The sequence below is a fragment of the Carcharodon carcharias genome, chromosome 20, assembly GCF_017639515.1.
Source record: "Carcharodon carcharias isolate sCarCar2 chromosome 20, sCarCar2.pri, whole genome shotgun sequence".
In the NCBI taxonomy this organism is placed as follows: domain Eukaryota; kingdom Metazoa; phylum Chordata; class Chondrichthyes; order Lamniformes; family Lamnidae; genus Carcharodon; species Carcharodon carcharias.
The window spans coordinates 77,539,387-77,560,353 of record NC_054486.1 but is presented as its reverse complement, the minus strand read 5'-3'; the positions used below and the strand labels follow the sequence as shown (position 1 = coordinate 77,560,353).

At 44.1% G+C, this 20,967-nt stretch overlaps 1 protein-coding gene across 1 annotated transcript in view; it reads left to right on the top strand.

Annotated features, from left to right (window-relative positions):
- LOC121292186 (MAPK/MAK/MRK overlapping kinase-like) overlaps positions 1 to 20,967 on the top strand; it is a 122,826-nt gene that overhangs the window by 205 nt on the left and 101,654 nt on the right. Inside the window, exons 2-3 of the mRNA XM_041213843.1 lie at positions 204 to 318; positions 3,982 to 4,071. Of these exons, the coding sequence (XP_041069777.1) occupies positions 204 to 318; positions 3,982 to 4,071 (205 nt within the window). The remainder of the gene's footprint in view (positions 1 to 203; positions 319 to 3,981; positions 4,072 to 20,967) is intronic.

The following is a 20,967-nucleotide window of genomic DNA, read 5'->3' as shown; positions in this document are numbered from 1 at the left end:
GCGGCCATAGTCGGAGATGGTCTGCCATCTTGTGCACACCTGGGTATCTGTGTGTGTGTGAAACAAGATGTGTGAAAATTTGTAATCTGCTGCTGAAGGGCATGGGATCTACCAGTGTAATTTTTTTAAAAATAGAGGGGCTCAGGTTTGTTGTAAACCAGCTTTACTTTGTTTTATTAAATGCTGTCGTTTGTTTTTTAAAGAATATCGACTGGTAGCTAAAATAGGCGAAGGGACGTTTTCAGAAGTCTGGAAGGCGCAAAGCTTAAAAGATGGGACCTACTACGCTTGTAAAAAGATGAAACAATATATTGAAAGGTAAATTCAAATTATTGTAACCGTACAGTTTGTGAAATTAACTTATTTACGATAGTTTAATATGTTGTGAAATCGCTTTAAATCCTAGAGCTATCTTAATGAACTTATAAAATATTTAGGACTTATATTTAATTATATGTACTATTCTAAATATTTTATTAAAAGTTGTCATTTCAATTAATTAGAGTATGTATTAAGAGTATGTAGTAAAGCCTCGTGTAATCAGCAATGGATTTTAAAATAATACTTTTTGTCACTGACCATTTATTTCGTGTAATGTAGATGTCGCCACTTTAAATTTCTGTAGAGTGAGAAACGGTGACATGTGTTTGGTAAATCAACTGCTTGTACGACCTGAGCTCCCCAAATCAGTCCCAGCCTGCCTCGATCCGCGTCTTGATTTCGTGCCTCTTGAGTCCTGTTGCTGCCATAGTTAAAAACAAACTGAAGTGATTGCATTTAGCCATATAACCACATAAAGCAACTGCAGTCACCAATTTCCGGTTTTATTTTAGCAATAATAAGTCAGTAGGAAATATGGTGGAAACTTAGGGATTGACATGGACAACTGCACTGAAATTGGGATAGGAGAGAGAATAGGGAGGGAAACCCAGGGAGTAATGTCGGGGTGGGGCTCCGGCTCCACGTCCATCTCCATGATGAGGTGTGGGTTGGAGAAGGGGGCACACCATGTAAACATGGACTGAAAGGATTGAGGAAGTGTACTGTGCAGTATGGACTAACCTTGAGATGGAAATTGGTGTCAGCAGGAGCAGGAGTCGGCCATTCGGCCCCTTGAACCTTCTCTGCCATTTGATAAGATCATAGCTGATCTGATTGTGGGCTCTACTTCCCTCTCTACCCCCTATGCCATTTGACTCTTTGTCAGTCAAGAATCTGTCTAACTCATCCTTAAAAGTATTCAATGATCCAGCCTCCACTGCTCTCTGGGGAAGGGAATTCCACAGACTAATGATCCTCTGAGAGAAAAAATTTCTCCTCACTTCCGTCTTAAATGGGAAACCCCCCCTATTTTTAAATTGTGTCCCTAGTTCTAGTCGTTCCCACAAGGGGAACCATCCTCTCAGTATCAACCCTGTTAAGTCCCCTCAGGATCTTACATGTTTCAGTAAGATCGCCTCTCACTCTTCTAGACTCCAGTGGATACAGGCCCAACCTTTTCTCATAAGACAACCCCTTCATTCCAGGAATCAGTTGAGTGAACTTACCCTGCATTGCTAATGTAATTATATCCTTTCTTAAATAAAGAAATCAAAGCTGTATGCAGTAGTCCCTGAAATGGTCGCACCAACATCCTGTACAAATGTAGCAAAACCTTCCTATTTTTATTTTACACCCCCTTGCAATAAATTACAACTTCCCATTTACCTTACTAATCACTTGCTATATCCTGCATACTAACTTTTTGCGATTCATGTACCAGAACGCCCAGGTCCTTCTGTACCTTAAGAGTTCTGCAATTTATCTCCATTTAAATAATATGCCAGAGAGGGTGAGAAAGGACATAATACCGCCATGAGCTTGGGTAGGATGGTGGCAGACCCAGCATGGGTTTGACTGGAAGAAAAAGAGAGCCTGTTAGTTTTGTTCTTGTGCTTGCAACCTCGATTTTAAACAACTTGTGCCTACTTTTGGAACATTGACCTAATATCTAGGGCCAGATTTTTGCTACCGAGGTGCATAGCTCGAGTTGAGAAATTTCCTGACTTGCCAGACGTGGCTCGGTTAAAAAGTACCCCAATAAGTGCAATTTTTGCTCTGGGGGTGGCAGATGCAGAATTGAATTGGGCCCGCCAGATCTGGAAGCAGATAACCTCATGGAGTGGTGGAGCGGGCAAGTGACTGCCAAGGTGGGCTGCTCAAAAGTTCCGCTTTGGTTTTCTGGGACTTTGTCCAGGTTGTTTCAGAAGCTTTTGGTCCTTATAGCCCTCACCCATTGCTCATGGCTCCTCGTACCCTCCATGCAAACTTATGCCCATCACTCACTCCCCGGGGCCCCTCATTACCTCCGTGCCAACTCCAGAGCCACTCATCCAATATTGACCATGGGCAGACCTTGGAGCCAGGTTGATCTGAAAGAAATAAACTTCTAACAAACTAATGCAGCTGTCAGACCTACATGATAGTGAAAAAAGCTCCCACTTGTAAAACCTGTTCAAAACTTTGAAGTCTCTTTATTCAGATGCACATCAAAGACAGCTAATCCTTTAATAGCCTCTCTAAACTGTCAATCAAACTATGAACTCTGAACCCCTTGCTGAGATAATTATAGTTTTTGAAACTCAGCCAAATAATCATAATGATAGCCCTTGGGGAAGTATCAACAAAGAGCTCTATTGAAACTTCATGAACAGATGCTACTGTTCCTTTTCTAACCAGCAGCAGATGGCCTGTAAAGCAAAGCTGCCCAACACGATTTTTTTAAAGGTATACAGACCGTATCCACACTTCAAGATCATTTAGGTTTACTCCATCAATTTATGACTTCCACATTGAGGGTAAGATCTTTGGAAGAGCCGAAATGGGGTCTGTTTGAACTCGGAACCAAGCTCCGGTGGCCCTCTGAGTTTGGATTTCCCTCCTCTGTGATTCACGCCCTGCTGCCTTCCCCACCTGGCAAAAGTTGGATTTGCCTGAAATGGGGATGGGACTTGTGCATTTAGGTCCCGCTTTCCATTCTTAGTCTTTCCGACCCTGCAAAAATCCAGCCCCTAATGCCTATTCTGTAATGTTCCATTGATATAGCTGGTTGATTTCTGCAGCCTCAGTATACAGCAATGATTTGCGGCAGCCAACATTTTTTGCATTCTGTTTTGTAATTTCATCCGCAGGTCAGGTCTCAAACTCTTCTTCCTTGCCTCCAGTTCCCAGCCTTTGGCTCATGACTCCCTTACAGTGGCAGAGCCAGTGCCCAGTTTTTGAGATCCTCCATCTCTTTCCGCCACCCCATCACTTTTACATTGACTCATTTTGTATGACAGTACTCAGCCAAAACTGATTCCAAATAATTTATCTCACTCCCAATCACTTGCTGTTTTGTACGAAGTGAACAACAACAGGGCACTGGAGGATATTGTGGTTCAGCTATGCTCTGCTGAGCCAACCAAATCTGGACTTTAACACCCACTCCCCCCTTCCTCTTACCCATCGCACCAATCTTTTGACCCCTTCAACTGAGAGTGGGATGGTGGATTTATCTAATCTTCCTGAACTGTATGGTCCAGTTACTAACCAGATAAAATAACTGAGAATCAATGAACCAAACACAATATCAAAAATGAAGTTTTTCTGAGGAAACTGCGTACAAATGAGCACCACACAAAAGTAATTTTTCATTTATGATTGCAGTACAGCCACTTCTAAAATTGGCATTACATCACTGGGTGAACTTGCACATCAGACACTTAAATGTGTGCTGTCAAATGCAACCAGTACAAACAGTTTGAAATGCAGCAAATTTCCACAGACAAATTGAGCCATTTATACTGGTTAAAAAGACATGAGAAAATTTGTTTAAAAAGTAATAGACTTTTTCAGGTTCAGTTGATGTTTATAAATTTTGCAGTTTCATGCTCTTGCATTATAGCTGATGATGGATAGCTCCCAGATAACCATTGTCCTCTATTCAAATTTTGTAATTAGCATGGAGCAAGTGAACAATCTACGTGAAATTCAAGCCATGCGCAGACTGAGTTTACATCCTAATATTCTTCAGTTACATGAAGTGGCCTAGTAAGTATTGTTCATTGATGCATATTGTAATTAAATATATTTCCAAACAACATTTATAGATCTGTTTTATACTTGCAGTTGGTTTGAATTTTGCCTGTTAAGCAAAATGTCTGAATCTGAGAAATGCTTTGCATTTTTAGGATACATGGTTCCAATACTCACCAACACTATATAAATAGTCTCCTTTTAATGCTGTAAAACATTTTGAATATTTATTTTTATACTGAGTGTTATGGCATAGCTGATGGCGAGCTGCCCAAATCCCAAAGGGAAACTTGAAACAGCTGCCAAACAGCTTTTGCAATTTGCACAGTATGAGGAAAGGTTCTGAAATCAGAAAATGATGTCCCGACCACTTGTGATGATTTTATATTAGAGTAAATGTTTATTAAAAGAATAAAGCAAAAAAAAATTACATTTAAACACAAGAATGGCTTTACATAGTAAAATGTACTTTAAAACAGTTCCACAAGATCTTACCTACCCTCAGAGCTAACCTTCCCCTTTTCTGTTCAGCAACTATCCTTATAGATTTTCAAAATCTATAGAATTCCAGTAATTTTTACCACACGGTGCCTTTTCTTCTTGGGGTGTCCTCTGAGACTGACAGCAACTGGTTCCCTCAGTCTGCCTTGTTCACACAATCTTCTGGGAGTTCTGACCAGCTATCCTGTTGTCTTTTGGGAGACCTAAGCATCTATCCCCTCATAGGCTTCAATATTTCCTTAAATGCGTTCCTTCCCTTTGATCTCTCTATCGTCTTAACCAGTCTCTTTAGAAATGCTTTCTTCCTAGACTTATCACTTGTTCTTTAGTTCTTAGGGTTTTTAAAAAAAGTAAACTTACCTTATTTTTACCTTATTTACTTACACTTTTTTACAACCTGCATATATCCCCCTTTGAACTAAAACAACTCAATTCAAATCTACTCCTGTTATTGATTTATGTAAAACTCTGATTGAAGTATCTCTTGGTTCATTAACATATTAAAACCACTTCTTACTGTTGGCTTTAGACTCTAGCAGTCACTCTGGTTCTTACTCCAACTACCATAAGACGTAGGAGCAGAAGTAGGCCATTTAGCCTATTGAGTCAGCTCCACTATTCAGTGAGATCATGGCTGATCTGATAATCCCCAAATCCGCTCTCCTGCCTTTTCCCCATAACCCTTGATTCCCTTGCTGATTAGAAATCTGTTTATCTCAGCCTTGAATATACTTAACGACCCAGCCTCTGTAGCCCTTTGTGGTAAAGAATTCCACAGATTGGCTACCCTCTGAGAGAAGAAATTCCTCCTCATCTTTGTCTTTAATGGGTGACCCCTTACTCTGAAATTACGCCCACTGGTCCTAGTCTCTCCCACGAGGGGAAACATCCTCTTAGCATATACCCTGTCAATCACCCTGAGAATCTTATATGTTTCAATAAGGTCACCTCTCATTCTTCTAAACTCCAATGAGTACAGGCCCAACCTACTCAACCTCTCCTCATAAGAAAATCCCTCCATACCCAGGATCAACCTAGTGAACCTTCTCTGGACTGCCTCCAATGCCAGTATATCTATCCTTGGATAAGGGGAAAGGGGACCAAAACTGTTCACAGTATTCTAGGTGTGGTCTAACTAGTGCCTTGTATAGTTTTAGCAAGACTTCCCTCTTTTCATACTCCATTCTCTTTGAAATAAAGGCCAACATTCTATTTGCCTTGCCTATTACCTGCTGAACTTGTATGCTAGCTTTTTGGGATTCATGCATGAGGACCCCCAAATCCCTCTGTGCTGCAGCTTTCTGCAGTCTTTCTACATTTAAATAATATTCTTCCTGCCAAAGTGTATAACCTCACATTTTCCCACATTATATTCCATCTGCCACATTTTTGCCCAGTTACTTAATCTGTCTATATGCCTCTTTCCCTCTTTAGACTCTTTGTACCATCCTCTTCGCTTGCCTTCCCACCTATTTTCGTGTCATCCACAAAATTGGTGATGGTACATTCACTTCCCTCATCCAAGTCATTAATATATATTGTAAATAATTGTGGCCCCGGCACTGATCCCTGTGGCACTCCACTAGTTACAGGTTGCCATCCTGAAAATGCCCACCTTATCCCAACTCTCTGTCTTCTATTAGTTAGCCAATCCTCTATCCACTCTGGGTATCATTACCTAAGTAAGAGCCAGAATGACTGCGAGAGTTTAAAGCCAACAGTAAGAAGTGGTTTTGATATGTTAATGAACCAAGAGGAACTTCAATCAGAGTTTTATATAAAGCAATAACAGGAGTAGATTTGAATTGAGTTGTTTTAGTTCAAAGGGGGATATATGCAGGTTGTAAAAAGGTGTAAGTAAATAAGGTAAAAACGAAGGCTCCTTGCTCTCCCCACTCGTTTTTAAAACAAAGTCTCCTCGCTCTCCCCGCTCGTTTTTAAAACGAAGTCTCCTCGCTCTCCCCGCTCGTTTTTAAAACGAAGGCTCCTCGCTCTCCCCGCTCGTTTTTAAAACGAAGGCTCCTCGCTCTCCCCGCTCGTTTTTAAAACGAAGGCTCCTCGCTCTCCCCGCTCGTTTTTAAAACGAAGGCTCCTCGCTCTCCCCGCTCGTTTTTAAAACGAAGGCTCCTCGCTCTCCCCGCTCGTTTTTAAAACGAAGGCTCCTCGCTCTCCCCCGCTCGTTTTTAAAACGAAGGCTCCTCGCTCTCCCCGCTCGTTTTTAAAACGAAGGCTCCTCGCTCTCCCCGCTCGTTTTTAAAACGAAGGCTCCTCGCTCTCCCCGCTCGTTTTTAAAACGAAGGCTCCTCGCTCTCCCCGCTCGTTTTTAAAACGAAGGCTCCTCGCTCTCCCCGCTCGTTTTTAAAACGAAGGACCCGGTTCGAATCCCGCCATGCAGGTGGTGGAACTTGAATTCAATAAAAAGCTGGAATAGTGAGTCTAATGATAACCATGAAATCATTGTCGATTGTTGTAAAAATCCATCTGGTTCACTTACGTCCTTTAGAGAGGTCTGGCCTACATGTGACTCCAGACCCACAGCAATGTGACTCTTAAATAAATGTTGGCCTAGCCATGAATGAATAAAAAACTGTGCCTAACAGTACATAAGAAATATGACAGGGTTATTAACAGAATAAAAATATTACAATTTCTTCTTTTCTTGACAAGTGACTGTTTATTGTTGTTATTGCATGCAGATTTTTTGACTTTCTGGTCTATGGATAGAATCTTTATTCCATTGTTTTCTTGCGTAAAGCTACAGTATATAGACTGATATTCTAGTAAAGAAACTCACCTCATTTTTTAATGAGCTTTTATTGTAGAAAATCTTTAAAATGCTAAATATACAAGAGATTTACTGTTTCCACTACGCTGCTAACTGTAATAAATATTTCTATTCGTGGCCACGTTGTTGTCTTTGAATTTTTTCCCTCTCTTCTCATGACGGCATTGACTGCTTGCTGGAGTTCTGTTTTCCCAACACTAATCATCTCCAGTTTCTTATGAACTGGCCATTATTTATGTTTCAGCTTTGACTGCGGACACTAGCAGGTTATTTGTCGAATAAAGAGCAGAGAGTTGGTTGGGAAGAGGAGACAGGCAATCAGAGCCAATTCTGATCTTTAGGGACATAGGAAATAGGAGCAGGAGTAGACGAATCGGCACCTCGAACCTGCTCCACCATTTAACGAGATCACAGCTGATTGTCTACTTCAGTGCCATTTTCCCACATAATTCCCATATCCCTTGATATCTTTAATATCTAGAAATCTATCAGTCTCCATCAGATATACTCATAACTGAGCCCCCACAGCCATCTGGGTTAGAGAATTCCAAAGATTCACCACCCTCTGAATGAAGAAGTTCTCCTGATCTCAGTCCTAAATGGCCTACCCCTTATTCTGAGACTGTGTTCCCTGGTTCTAGACCCCTCAGAAAATATCCTTCCTGCTTCTACCCTGTTGAGCCCTGTAAGAATTTTGTATGCTTCAATGAGATCAACCCTCATTCTTCTAAACTCTACAGAATATAAGCCCAGCCTTCTGAATCTTTCCTCTTAGGAGAATTCACCCGTGCCAGGAATCGGTCTGGTGAACCTACAGGTGGAACCTTCCCAGATTTGCACTAAGTGCAGTAGCGGGTGAGTAAAACTATGTTTTACCCGCTGGCCGCGATGGCAGGTTTTCATGCCGTATCATCCCAGACCCACCTTGTTGATTATGCATTTCCAGGAAACATGCCGTTTCCATGGTGGGCGGGCTTTCACTCACCCTCCCGCCATCACCCCGCTGTTAAATCAAGCTGGCCGCCATGTTTAAAAGGCAGCTGCCAGCACACTGCTCATCTCTACCAGTTCACCATGGCCATCAAAGGAAAAAAGACTCCAGCCCCCAGTTTAATGACGGGTCCCTCGAGCTACTGCTGGATGCCGTGGAAGCCCGCTGGGATGTCCTGTACCCCCACTCTGGCCTCAGGATGGGCAGTAACGTGACCAATCAGGCTTGGGAGGCAGTGGTCAGCGCCAACACCCTTCAGAAGAGGACAGCCACCCAGTGCTGCAAGAGGATGAATGATGATCTCCGTTCCACCAGGGTAAGCCACTCTTTTCATCACTGTCAATGCGCACACATCCATAGGGCCCTCACTTACTGCCAGTTCAAGGGACATCACCATTCACTCTTTAAAACACACCTTCATTGTCCTCAGTCCATCCATGGGACTGCCCACCACCCGCACAGCAAAGCACATTTATCATCTGGCCCGGCAAGCATCCTGCTTACACTTTGTCCATCTCTATTCATGCAGGACAAGCTGGCTGAGAGAGAGAGGGGTAGCAGACCAGTGGCGGAATGCCCGAAATCAGGGTCCAAAAGGACTTTGAAAACAGAGCCATCCAGCTGGCTGGCAAGAATCTGGACCAGTCCTGTGTTTACGGTGAGGTTGGCGCTGTTCTACCAAGTGAGGATCCAGCAGTGCAACATCCATCATGCAACCATGCCGTAAGTGATGTGTCCTCTTTCACAGGCCACTGCCACGGACTAATTATGTCCCCTTGCTTTTGCAGGCATATCTGCCAAACAGCCGACAAAATCCATGACCCAGGGCCTCCAAACAAGCCCCGAAGAAACCGCCAAAGTGGAATCTGAAGGCACCCTCCCTGAAGTCCCATCACGGCGCTCACCCACACCTTCCACCAGCACAGACACACAGAACTTGGTGGGACCTAGCATTAGAAGAGACACAAGATCACAACCTGGTGAGCACATCACACTGTCTGATCGATAGCAGGCAGCGGCAGGAGACTTCCCAGGTCTCCGGCATTAGGAGGATTGCTGGAGGTCAGAAATCTGCTGAGTGCGAGTCAGATGACGAGCCTCTGGACTTGGTTCTGTCACAGTTGCTGGAGCTGCAAAGGCAAGCTCAGGAAAACCAGGAAGGGATGTCCACTGCACTCCTCAGATTGCAAGGCATGATGGAGGAGTCCATCCACCTTCAGGCTGAGGTGATAGCGCCAGCATGCCAATGCACCAAGGTCAACATTGGTAGGATGGTAGCCGCCATGGAGACCTTGGTCCAGGACGTTGCTCCTGCATTGCTGTGTGGGCTCAACTCCATCGCTGATGCCATAGTTGGCCTACAAAAGTGTATATGCGAGAGGGGTGCTGGGGAGTTCAGTCTCACTCCAGCTACCCCTCTCCCTCAAGGTGTCAGTCAGGGGTCCACGGGCACCCATAGGGAGGAGAATCAGCAGGTGCATACTCCTGGCCCATCCACCCAGGTGACTTTGTAGTGACCGGCCCATCTGAATCCCCTCTTCTTGTGACCTCAGCAGTTTCAGCTTCACAGGCCGAGGAGTGTGCCACTGCCACACAGCAGGACCCCGAAAGCAGTCCAGGGCCCTCATCTCAGTCCTCCAGAGGATGCCTGCCAAAGTCATCACAGACAGGGCGTCGCAGTTAGCAAGCTGCCTCCACCTCTGCTGTAGATGTTTGGGGAGCACCAAGACATGGAGACAGGGTTAGGACAGTTAAGGAGAATTAGTTGCTCAGCCTGTGCACAGGTGTTAATTACTTGTACATACTGTTCACCATTTTCAATAAACTCTCAAGCATGTCTCCCTGCCTATGGCTTCTTGTTCTGATGAGCAGTGTGCTTGTCACTCATGTGAAACCTTTCTGCACAAGATAAAGGCAGGTGTCTCAGTCCAGGGCTTCTTCCCTGTGTTCTGTCCAGCCTTCAGACCAAAGTGATGATGTGGCCGCACACTCCCTGGAAACACTACTGATGCCTGCACCTTGGCGGTGCTTCTCACAGAGCCCTCATTCTCTCGATGTGCTCTCAGCACCTTTAATGGGCTCTGGCCCCCATCTCTTCAGCATCTATGACCACTGATGCTGTGCTCCAGCTCCTGAAGGGTTCAGGTGCTGAAGGCTGACAAAGCATCAGATGCTTCTAAAGTTTCTTGGCTGCCTCTCTATCAAATGATCCTGATCACGGAGTGCAAGAGAGCTGCCCTCAGCCAGACAGGAGTCAGACATTCTCAGAGGCTATGTAGTGTCTTCACTGCATGTTGTCATCATCCTCCTGCGATCAAACGACTATTAGGGTATCCACTGCATCGCCATGATAGGAGCATTCTCAAAGAGGGTATTTGCATTGTCACGAACCAGACTGGAGACAAACGTTCACAAATGTGAGGTGAGGATATATGCGGTCACCCTACTGCATGTCGTCATCATCTCCACAAATCTAGCAGCTATGAGGGCCTCCGAGTGCACCTGCCTTGTCTAGCCAGTGCGAGGGCCTCACCCCTGTCATCGTCACCTCCGAGGATCTCCTCACCCTCATCCTCATCGGCGTCCTGCTCATCAGAGGAGATGTGCAGCTCAGGTTGTAAAGGGCGCAGCAGACGACGACAATGCATGACACCCTCTGCAGACTGTATTGCAGGGCTCCACCAGACCGGTCCAGGCACCAGAACCTCATCTTCAGCATCCCAGTGGTCTGCTCCACCAAGTTGCAAGCTGCAGCATGAGCCTTGCTATACCATCGCTCTGCTGCAGTCTGAGGCAGCCGCACAGGTGTCATCAGCCGCACAGGTGTCATCAGCCACGATCTCTGTGGGTAGCTCTTGTCCCCAGTAGAGCCACCCCTGCAGCTTCTGTGGACCATGGAAGACTCCAGGGATCTGTGACCGACTGAGGATGTAGATGTCGTGCACGCTCCTTGGAAACCGTGCGCGTGCCTTTCTGGTGGTTGCATGCCAGCTGCACATTCAGTGAGTGGAATCCCTTATGGTTGATGTAATCCACTGTGTGCAGTGACAGAGACCTGAGCACCACATGGGTGCAATCGATCATACCCTGCAACTGTGGGAATCCCGAGATCTGGGCGAATCCAATGGCTCTTGCATCCTGGCTGTGCTGGTCCCGGTCGAAATGCACAAAGTTGTGTGCCCTCAAGAAGATGACATCCGTGACCTCAGGGATGCATTTGTGGGTAGTGGCTTGTGATAGCTCACAGAGGCCACCTGTGGAGCCCTGAAAGGAGCCACTGGCATAGAAGTTGAGCGCTGCGGTCACTTTCACAGCCACTGGTAGCGGATGCCCTCCATGTCCCCTTGGCGCCAGGTCCTGCAGTAAGTGGCAGAAGTGAGCAACCAGGTCCCTAGACATGTGCAGTTGTTGGCGACTCTGGATCTCGGTCATCTACAGGAATGACAGGCGGTGTCTATAGATCTTGGGTATCACTAAGCACCAATGAGCCACGGCTTGCTGTCACTCCTGGGCAGCGTGTGCGGGAGCACCAGCAGCCCCTTCTTCCTGAGGTTGCTGCTCCTGCCGTTATGCAGCCAGGCGCCTTAGTTGCTCTCTCCTCCATCTTCTTTGCTCTCTGTAAGCCATCAGGCATACAGCTAGGTCACCAGACTCCATGCTCCTGATGTGGTCCTCCTGTGGCATGAGAGAGAGAGAGACATGGTTAGCATGGGTGAAGTTAACACCTTTCCTGGCCCTGTGTGATGGCCCCTTCACGCTTCCAGAAAGTGCTGGCCACCCCTCAGATGGCCACAGATGAGTGCGCTGCATGGCTGCCCTGTCAGCCTGCGACATGGGGGAGACAGCTCCTAACTGGGTTGCTGAGATTGCAAGGGGCTGTGAGTGCCTCCAGTAGTGACTGCTACATGGCCAGTGTTGTTGAAGAGATTGTACAACGTGTGCAGTCCAACAGCTCCGCAGTCCAGTAAAGTAGTCACGGACTCACAGTCTGTGCCGGGGGTTGGGGGGCGTGGTGAGGCCTGGAGCCCTTTGTGGCACTTTTTTGTGCCTCCGCGTTGCTTGCGAGGGCAGGCAGGGCTTGGAGCCTGACCCCAACCATATCACTTTGGCTGCGCCTGAACTGTCTCAGTTGCAAAGGAATGGTCAATTTATACAGGTGTCCCTACTGCGTGCCACTTCCCTCACCTACCTTGCCCCCCCACCTCGATTTCTTGTGCATGGGATCCAATGCCAGGGCAACAGTTGCCCCCAGTCACCACCCCCCTGAAAATAGACACTTCCAAGGCAGGACGGCACTTCACCCACACCCCCTGGCACCCCTGAAGCCTTCAAAGCAACAGGCGACCCTGGTGAGCTGTGAAAAATGATACTATTCACTCAGTTCCCCCAAAGTGAAGGCCACCAAGTGACATGTCGATGTGCTTTCCCGCTGATGTGGTTGGACGATCCGGCAGGGTTCCAAGACCATGATGGGATGGCCTTTTAATGATATGCTCGTGTTACAATGAGCTCCCCGATGATCTTTGGTGGGAAATGTGGCCTGCTGTCGGCAGGAGCGGAAGTTTGCGACCTACCTTCCCACCATTTTGAAACCGATCATGCCATATTGTCTGCCATACCACCTATCACGCGCACTGCGAGTGGGCACGGAAAATTCCACCCTCCGTTGCACTTCCTCTATGGCAAGTATATCCTTCCTTGGGTAAGGAGACCAAGACTGTACACAGTTCTCCAGGTGCAGTCTTACAAAGGCTTTATACAATTGCAGCAAGACTACTTTACTTTTGATACTGTTACGTTTAACTTAAACAGCCCTGATTTCCCCTCTCACCACCCGTCCGTAAACAGAAAGGTGTTTTTGAATTTTGATTTCCCTCTTTATAAGTGGTGGTGTATTTTCCCCAACTCTTCAGTTTTTGGAGGGATCGAATCCTCTATTAATAACTTCACAGCAAACTCGAGATAAGGTAATTTTATTTAACACAAACAAAAAAAAGCATTAAAGGGGTTTGCACACATCCCCTGGTGCATTCACACAATAAAAGAGGGATAAAAGACAAAGGTACAGGGTAAAGACCACAGACAAAATAAGAATTATTGTTTCACGTGAGTTCTGAGTCCAGACTCAAAAGTGCAGTGGTGTATTCCATCAGAGAGGTTAGCCAGCTGGAACTGATGCAGGGTGATCCACTTTTCCAGTAGCGCTGATTTCTACTATAGGAGAAGCACGTAGGGATGAATCAGTCTTGCAGTAGGCACTGGTGCCGAAGTTCAGATATTCCAGTAGAAAACAGTGTGGTTGAGGGCCAGGCAGTTTAAACCTGTTTCTGTTGCTGCTTTGTTGATGGGAGATGGCAAACTGCCTGGATTCAACTCCACAAGGCAATATTACAGGTTCTAGCAGATTGGGGTGTCATGTGACATAACTCCCACTTCTTTCCTTTGGTTTGGACAAAAGATGTAGATCCCTGGTATGGATTTTTGAGATGGTTAGTGTTGCATCCATTAATAAGTTTCAACGGTTTCAGGGCCCCTCTGTCCTCACAGGTATATTGTCTCTGTTGCCAGAGGGGAAATGCCAGTTCCTTGTTGCATTTTTGTTTTGTGGTTTAAACCCAGGACAGAGCTTCACAAGGACATTGTCCAGTCCTGGGATTTGGGAAGATTAGATGACTAGGGAGGATTCGAAATTCATCTGCATGAGGAAGCCTATTCAGTGCTAGAGTTCTGACTTCCCTCTGTTGGGGGTCAGGCATTCCAACCTTCTGATTAAGCATCCTCAAAAGGGTCTGAGGGATTTACAGAATGGTTAGCACTCGGGGTGAGTAATGTTCAAGCTGCTGTGGGCAATCTGCAGGGGAATGCTGGACATTTCACTTAGTGGGTGCCCAGCCCTAGGATCATAGGGCTGAGCTACTTTTGTCCAGCTTAACTCTTGCCTATCCACTTGTGATAATCTGTGGGCTTATCTGTTTGGACCCAGAGACTGGGGTTAGGCTCACCCTTTCTTGGCCAGTTTGGGAAGTTTTCTGGTCCATATTTAAATTTGCCATAAAGGCACTGGCCAGACCAATAAATGGCTTCCATGCTGGGACCTTTGGCTTTGGAGTGGGTACTTTGCCAACTTGTTCAATGTTCCTTGGAACTTTCCTGCCCTCAAGTGGAGCTGCTGTTCCTACTACACGCTCTCGTGGCTTTTCAACTGGGGGAGGCATCTCACAATCTTTTTGCACATTGGTTTGGAAACTCCCTTTGTCCCTATTTAATATCGGAAGGAAGGTTTCTGCTAGTCATACTTCAGGCAAGTCCTTACCCTCTTCCTTTTCGGGCTTAATAATCTGCCTTCCTTCAGGCTGTCTGCTCTGATGGCTGCATCTCTAGCTGTGAGGATTCTCTGCTCCTCTAGTTGTATTTGCAGATTGGAGGGTAGGCAATTTTATCCTATTTTTGATCTTTTTTCCAACCACTGTCCCCTCCTCCCACCCCACCCCCACTAGGGCCATTTGTCACTTGTTCATGTTGTTCTTTCCAGAGTGCTTACTCTTGTCCTACTATTACCACATTCTGCTTTCTGACCTTAATGCCACGATCAGCATCTCCTTTACCCAGTATCACTACCATTAACATCCCTTTGTCCTTTTATTCATGTCATCTTTGTCAATCTCTCTTTTGCCTCCACCTATCACTGGCCTTCTATCCAGCTTCACCTGCTCCACCCTCCCTTAAACGGTATAAATTTCATCATATTTTTACTTCTTTTTAACTCTGAAGAAGTCAAATGGGCTCGAGACGTTAACTCTGTCTTTCTCTCCACAGATGCTGTTAGACCTGCTGAGTTTTTCCAGCATTTTCTGTTTTTGTTTCAGACTTCCAGCATACGCAATATTTTGCTTTTGTCTTAATATATATTCTTGGTCTGGATTCTTGAGATGGTTAATGTTGTAGTCATTAATAAGTTTGTGGTTTCAGGGCCACAGATGTATTGTCTCCAATGGCCAGAGCTCTGCCTTAGAAATGTAAATGTGCATTTCCTTGGAATATGACTTCTTCAGTCATGGGGGCATTAGTGCCTCTTTAGACGTAATGAGATCCTTGCTGTTTTTTTTGAAGGCTAAAAATTCCTTTTGTGTGAACTGTAGCTAGTCAGGCTGCAGTCAGTGTAAAACCTTTGTCCATTTAAAAAAGAAAATATGAAGTAGCTAGGGTGATGTAGAGATATATATATATTTTTCTTCATGTCTTCTGGGCAAGAAAATACTCAAATCCTCTTGCAATAAAGGCCAACAAACCATTTGCTTTCCTAATTGCTTGCTGCACTTGCATGTTAGCTTTCAGTGACTAATAAACAAGGACACCCAGGTCCCTTTGGGCATCAACACTTCTCAATCTCTCATCACTTAAGAAATACTCTGCATTTCTGTTTTTCCTGCCAAAATGCCTAACTTCATACATTATATTCCACCTGCCATGTTCTTTCCCACTCACTTAGCCTGTCTAAATCCCTTTGAAGCCTCTTTGCATACTTCTCACAACTTGCATTCCTACTTAGTTTTGTGTCACCAGTAAACTTGGAAATTTTACATTTGGGCTCTACATCCAAATTATTGGTATGGATTGTGAATAGCTGGGCCCCAAACACTAATCCTTGCAATACCCCACTAGTCACAGCCTGCCAACCTGAAAATGACCCGTTATTCCTACTCTGTTTTCTGTCCGTTAACCAATTCTCAATCTATGCCTGCATATTACCACTCATCCCATGTGCTCTAATTTTGCTTACTAAGCCCTCATGTGGGACTTCATCGAAAGTCTTCTGAAAATTCAAATGCACCACATCTACTGATTCCCCCTTATCTATTCTGCTAGTTACATCCTCAAAACTTCTAACAGGTTTGTCAAACATGATTTCCCTTTCATAAATCCGTGTCCATGCTCATGTACGTTCGACATTAACAAGTGGGAACTGAGTTGACCTTCCCCTCCCTAACTCAGAACACTGCCAATTAAAACACCAGCTGAGTTAGCACAGACCAGACTCATCCACATTAAGTTGCACCTGCCACAGGTATTCCCACTCTGCTAACTTACCTTTGTCTTCCTGAAATCCTGTTCAATCCTTGCCAAATCATCAATGCTTGTGTCTTCAAGTATAGGAAACACAAAATTCTAGATCATCAGTGTATACTGAGAATAGAACTGACGCCAGGTGTATATCATTTCCAACCTTTCACCATTTATCCCTTCTTTCTTTTCTGTCTGTTAGCCATGTTGCTACATTTCCTCATATCATTATCATATATCTGAATTTTTCGAACAAAATCTCGTCAGACACTTTATCAAACATTTCCTGAAAATCCATATATTAGATCTCTGCAATTACTTGCCCAAATGTTTCCCCTATGGCAGTTTGAATTAAGCATTTTGACAATGTAGTTAGCTGATATTATTTTGTAACATTTATTTTTGTCTTGTAATGCTAATTTATTGTTGCAAGAATTTTGGCATTTTTTTCAAAACTCAGAATCTCACGAATGATGTATATGGCCTAATCCTGCTCCTGTGTTCCTATGGTATACGTATGCGTGCAGGATCAGTATCCTGTCCGTGTATTTATGTGCATGATGGCACTTCAACTTTTGGACCAGAGTACAAATATAACTCACACCAATTCCTGCCAACTTGAGGAGTAGAACTTATTCTTCTTTTCTCTTCCCACACCTAGTGGGTCATGAGGCAGACGAAGCATGTGCTTATGTCTGTTTCCATGGCTAGTTTTTCCTGGAACAGATTGCTAGTCTGTCGCTAGAGGCTATAGCTTGGGGGTGCCACTCTGCATCAGGATTGCTGATCAGAAGACTCTCCTGCTCTTACTGCCTGCCATAAGCGTATTGGAAGCATTTACAGGTTATTAATCCAACAGTTTGACAATGTTATGAATGTTCCTTCTGTGGCCATCTGGTTCTGGAGTGGGACTTGAATCCAGAATTCCTGGCTCAAAGATAGGGATGTTACTACTGCACCACAAGATCTCTCCAGAACTTATTAGTAGAAGCTAATATGTTTTTTAAAAATGATAGTACTGATGTGTGTTGCTATATACAGTGGATTCTGTAACACACTCAACTTCAGGTGTAACTAATGGAATGTTCAATTCTGCAGGCATTGCGAAGAGTGGCAATTCCTGGTAAATCTACCCTTTTTTTTTCCTTCTGTGAATTTCCTAACCTCTCCTCCTTGTGTGAAGTTCTTGCCGAGGTACTGGTTCCATTGGTAGTAACACTGTTCAGTATCCAGCTAGTTTTCATGTGTGAAATTAAACAGTGAGTGTTGACAGACTATTTGATCATAGATGCTACGAGAAAATAGGACAGTTTTATTTTATTTCACATAGTGTTATAAAATAGTTTGTGTTAAAATGGAAGCTTTCTTTGCCAAATTTGAAAATAGAAGCTAGAAAATGCGTTGTCTGTAGGACTTAGACAGGGTTGAATAATCTGGAAATCATTCAGGATACAAGTGCTTCAGGATTCTAATAATATTATACATAATCAGACACGTGAGCAGCTCCTCATTTTTATGATGTACAATATCCTTTATTAAAAGTCTACAAAAGACTTTTATCCAAATGCCCTGTTGCTTATCAAATTGTGCAAGGTATATGTTCTTAAAATTGTCTATTGTTAACTAATACTATTACTATTATGAAGCTTTGCATGCTCAGTTTCATGCTGTCTTACTGCTATATATTAGTCAACCTGTAAATTAAGCTTGTTTTAGCATGTGTGCCTTGGTCTGATGAAAAAGATGTAAGTGGTCAGCAACCCAAGTGATTTCCACAATTAGAGAAAATTATTAATCCTGAGCTTGCTTTCCTATTGATCGTAAAGTTTAATTGACAAAAGAGGCTATCTGCTAATGGAAACCATCTTTTTTGGCTGTGATCATAAGAATAAAATGCTGAGAGGAAGTCCAAGCTATAACAACAGCGTCATTGTGTCCATATTTATGCTGTACAACAAAGGTTGTTGAAAATCAATCATAAGCCGGAAGCCTAACCAATTTCCTCTTCATAACCCAGGGGTACTGAGGTCAACTGCAGTGCCTCAGTTATTGTTACAAGTGAAATTAGCTAACTTAGTACTTTCCAAAATTGGAATGTGAGAACTTTCAGGAGTGTTTGTTGATCAGTATTTTACTTAATCAACCAGCTGATCACAAAGTATTTAAAGAGGAGTTAGATAGGTTTTTGAAATATTGGGGAGTTGAGGGCTATAAGGAGCTGGCATGAAAGAGGAGTTGAGGCCTGGGGCTGATCTGCCATGAATGGTGGAGCAGGCTTGAGGGGCCAACTGGCCTACTCCTCCTATTTCTTATGTTCTTATATACGTCACAGGACCCTTTGGTAATAAAATCAAATATATAATTGCAGCATTAAGTGGAAACTTTGAGAACTGTAGGTTATGGAAAGGAGAAAAAAAATTGGCCAGCAGTTTGAGAAGATTTTAAGAGCTGCACTAGTTATCAAGTTGAAAGTGAATGGAATGCATATGCTGCCTGGTCTGGACCTACAGTGGGAAACATGCTCCTTTTTAACTGCAGAGACTTATTAACATTCCGCTAACATTACAGGAAAAGTCTGTATAGTTGATGACCCTGCTAAATAAGCCATTACTTACCTGTCTTGTGTATTTTTGCATCAGCGGCTGTGTGTTCATGCTGATGTCTCCAGTAGAACTCTGGAAGTATCTGGAGGCAAAAAAGTTGTGTGTGTTGGTGGCTTTGACAGCTGTTGACTTGATGTAGTAATCAGGTCCACCTGGTAGCCAGTCTTGTTCCAACAGGCTGCAAATATGTCACCACTTGATGTGACACTCTGGGTCTCCTGAGACACTGGAAGCTGATCTTCCGCCTATAGACCATGGGTGCTTGGCATGGTCTCCTGCGAGCTGCACTTATCTGCCGATCCCCTCTCTGCTTTACAGCTACAGGCCTGTGAGCTGTTCCTGCTGATGCCGGCCATCTTGGTCATCCTCTGAGATCCAAAGTAACACAGCATAAACAGCAGCCATGCTGATGTAGTAGTTCAGAGCTCCAAAGTGCAGAGCAAACATAGAAATCTCGAAAGCGCGGATGACATCTCCAAAGTTGTAAGAGTAAACTTTCAACACAAGGTGAACAAAGCCTTTTAGACAAGGCGGCAAGAAAGCATCTGTGAGCTGTCAGTTTATTGGCTTGTCATGTACTCCGTCCCCTTAATTGCCATTGTGTTCTCACTTTACTTTCACTAGTGAGATCCAGGAATCGCAGGATGCCTGTAGATCTACAGTTACATTGCAAAAGCCATGGTAATATTGTTGTAATTAAGCAATTAACTTATTGAAATTGATAACCTGACTCTTTGAAGGGATTGCATGCAAGTAGCCTAGTGTGCTGGAGTTAAATGCGGAAGTGGGTTAGAACCAGCTTTCAATGCACTTGTGTTTTTGCAGGACTTAATCCAGCATGCAAACCACCCCCCCAACACACACCCATATTAAAATTCTCTCCATCCTTCCCGTCTGCAGTAACTGAGTTATTTTGTTTTACATTTAAATCAGTAATGCATCATCATGAGTGCGGTATAACACATATAATCTTTGACTCATCTGACCATTTGAGATGTTTAATTGAGGTTTTTGATTCTCTTGTCTTTTATTCTTTACAAAATACACTTATTAATATTAGTATTCTTCCTTGCATGTTGTTTCCTGCATTGTGCATGAGGCATGGCATTTTGACTGTTTTGACTAGAAGTAGGTGACTAAAGGAATGCCACTGTTGAGCCAGTCACAAGGAAGTGCAAAAGAGTTGCAGGATTGCTCACCAACCAGGTTTCTCTCTTTTTCTTGAATAAAAAAATACTGCACTCATGTTCTCAAAACTTTAAAACAAAAACTGGAAATAGTCAGGATTTAGACAACATCTTTGGCAAAACCAGTCCTTGTTTCAGGTCTTAAAACCCTTCCTCGAGATATTATGAACAGATGATGGAAAGGAGGTGATTAAATGACAGACGGGACTTTTCACAGGAGGATTAATGAGAGAAATCAAACATGTATATATAGACCTAAGTGTAGGAGGCATGATTGGGAAATTTGCAGATGACACAAAAATTGGCCAAGTAGTTGATGGTGAAGTGGATAGCTGTTGACTCCAGAATGATATCAATGGTTTGGCTGAATGGGTGGAGAAGTGACAAATGGAATTCAATCTAGAAAAGTGTGGAGTAATGCATTTTGGAAGGGCAAACAAGGCAGGGGAATACTCAATAAACGGGAAGTTATTGAGAGGAGTTGAGGAAGTGAGACCTTGGAGTGCATGTCCACAGGTCCTTGAAGGTGGCAGGACAGGTGGACAAGGTGGTCAGAAAAGCATATAGAATGCTTTCCTTTATTGGACGAGGTATTGAATACAAAAGCAAGGATGTAATGATGGAACTGTATAAAATGCTGGTTAGGCCACAGCTGGAACTGTACAGTTCTGATCACCACATTACAGGAAGGACATAATTGCTCTGAAGAGAGTGCAGAGGAGATTTACAAGAATGTTGCCAGGGATTGAAAATTGCAGCTATGAAGAGAGATTGGATAGGCTA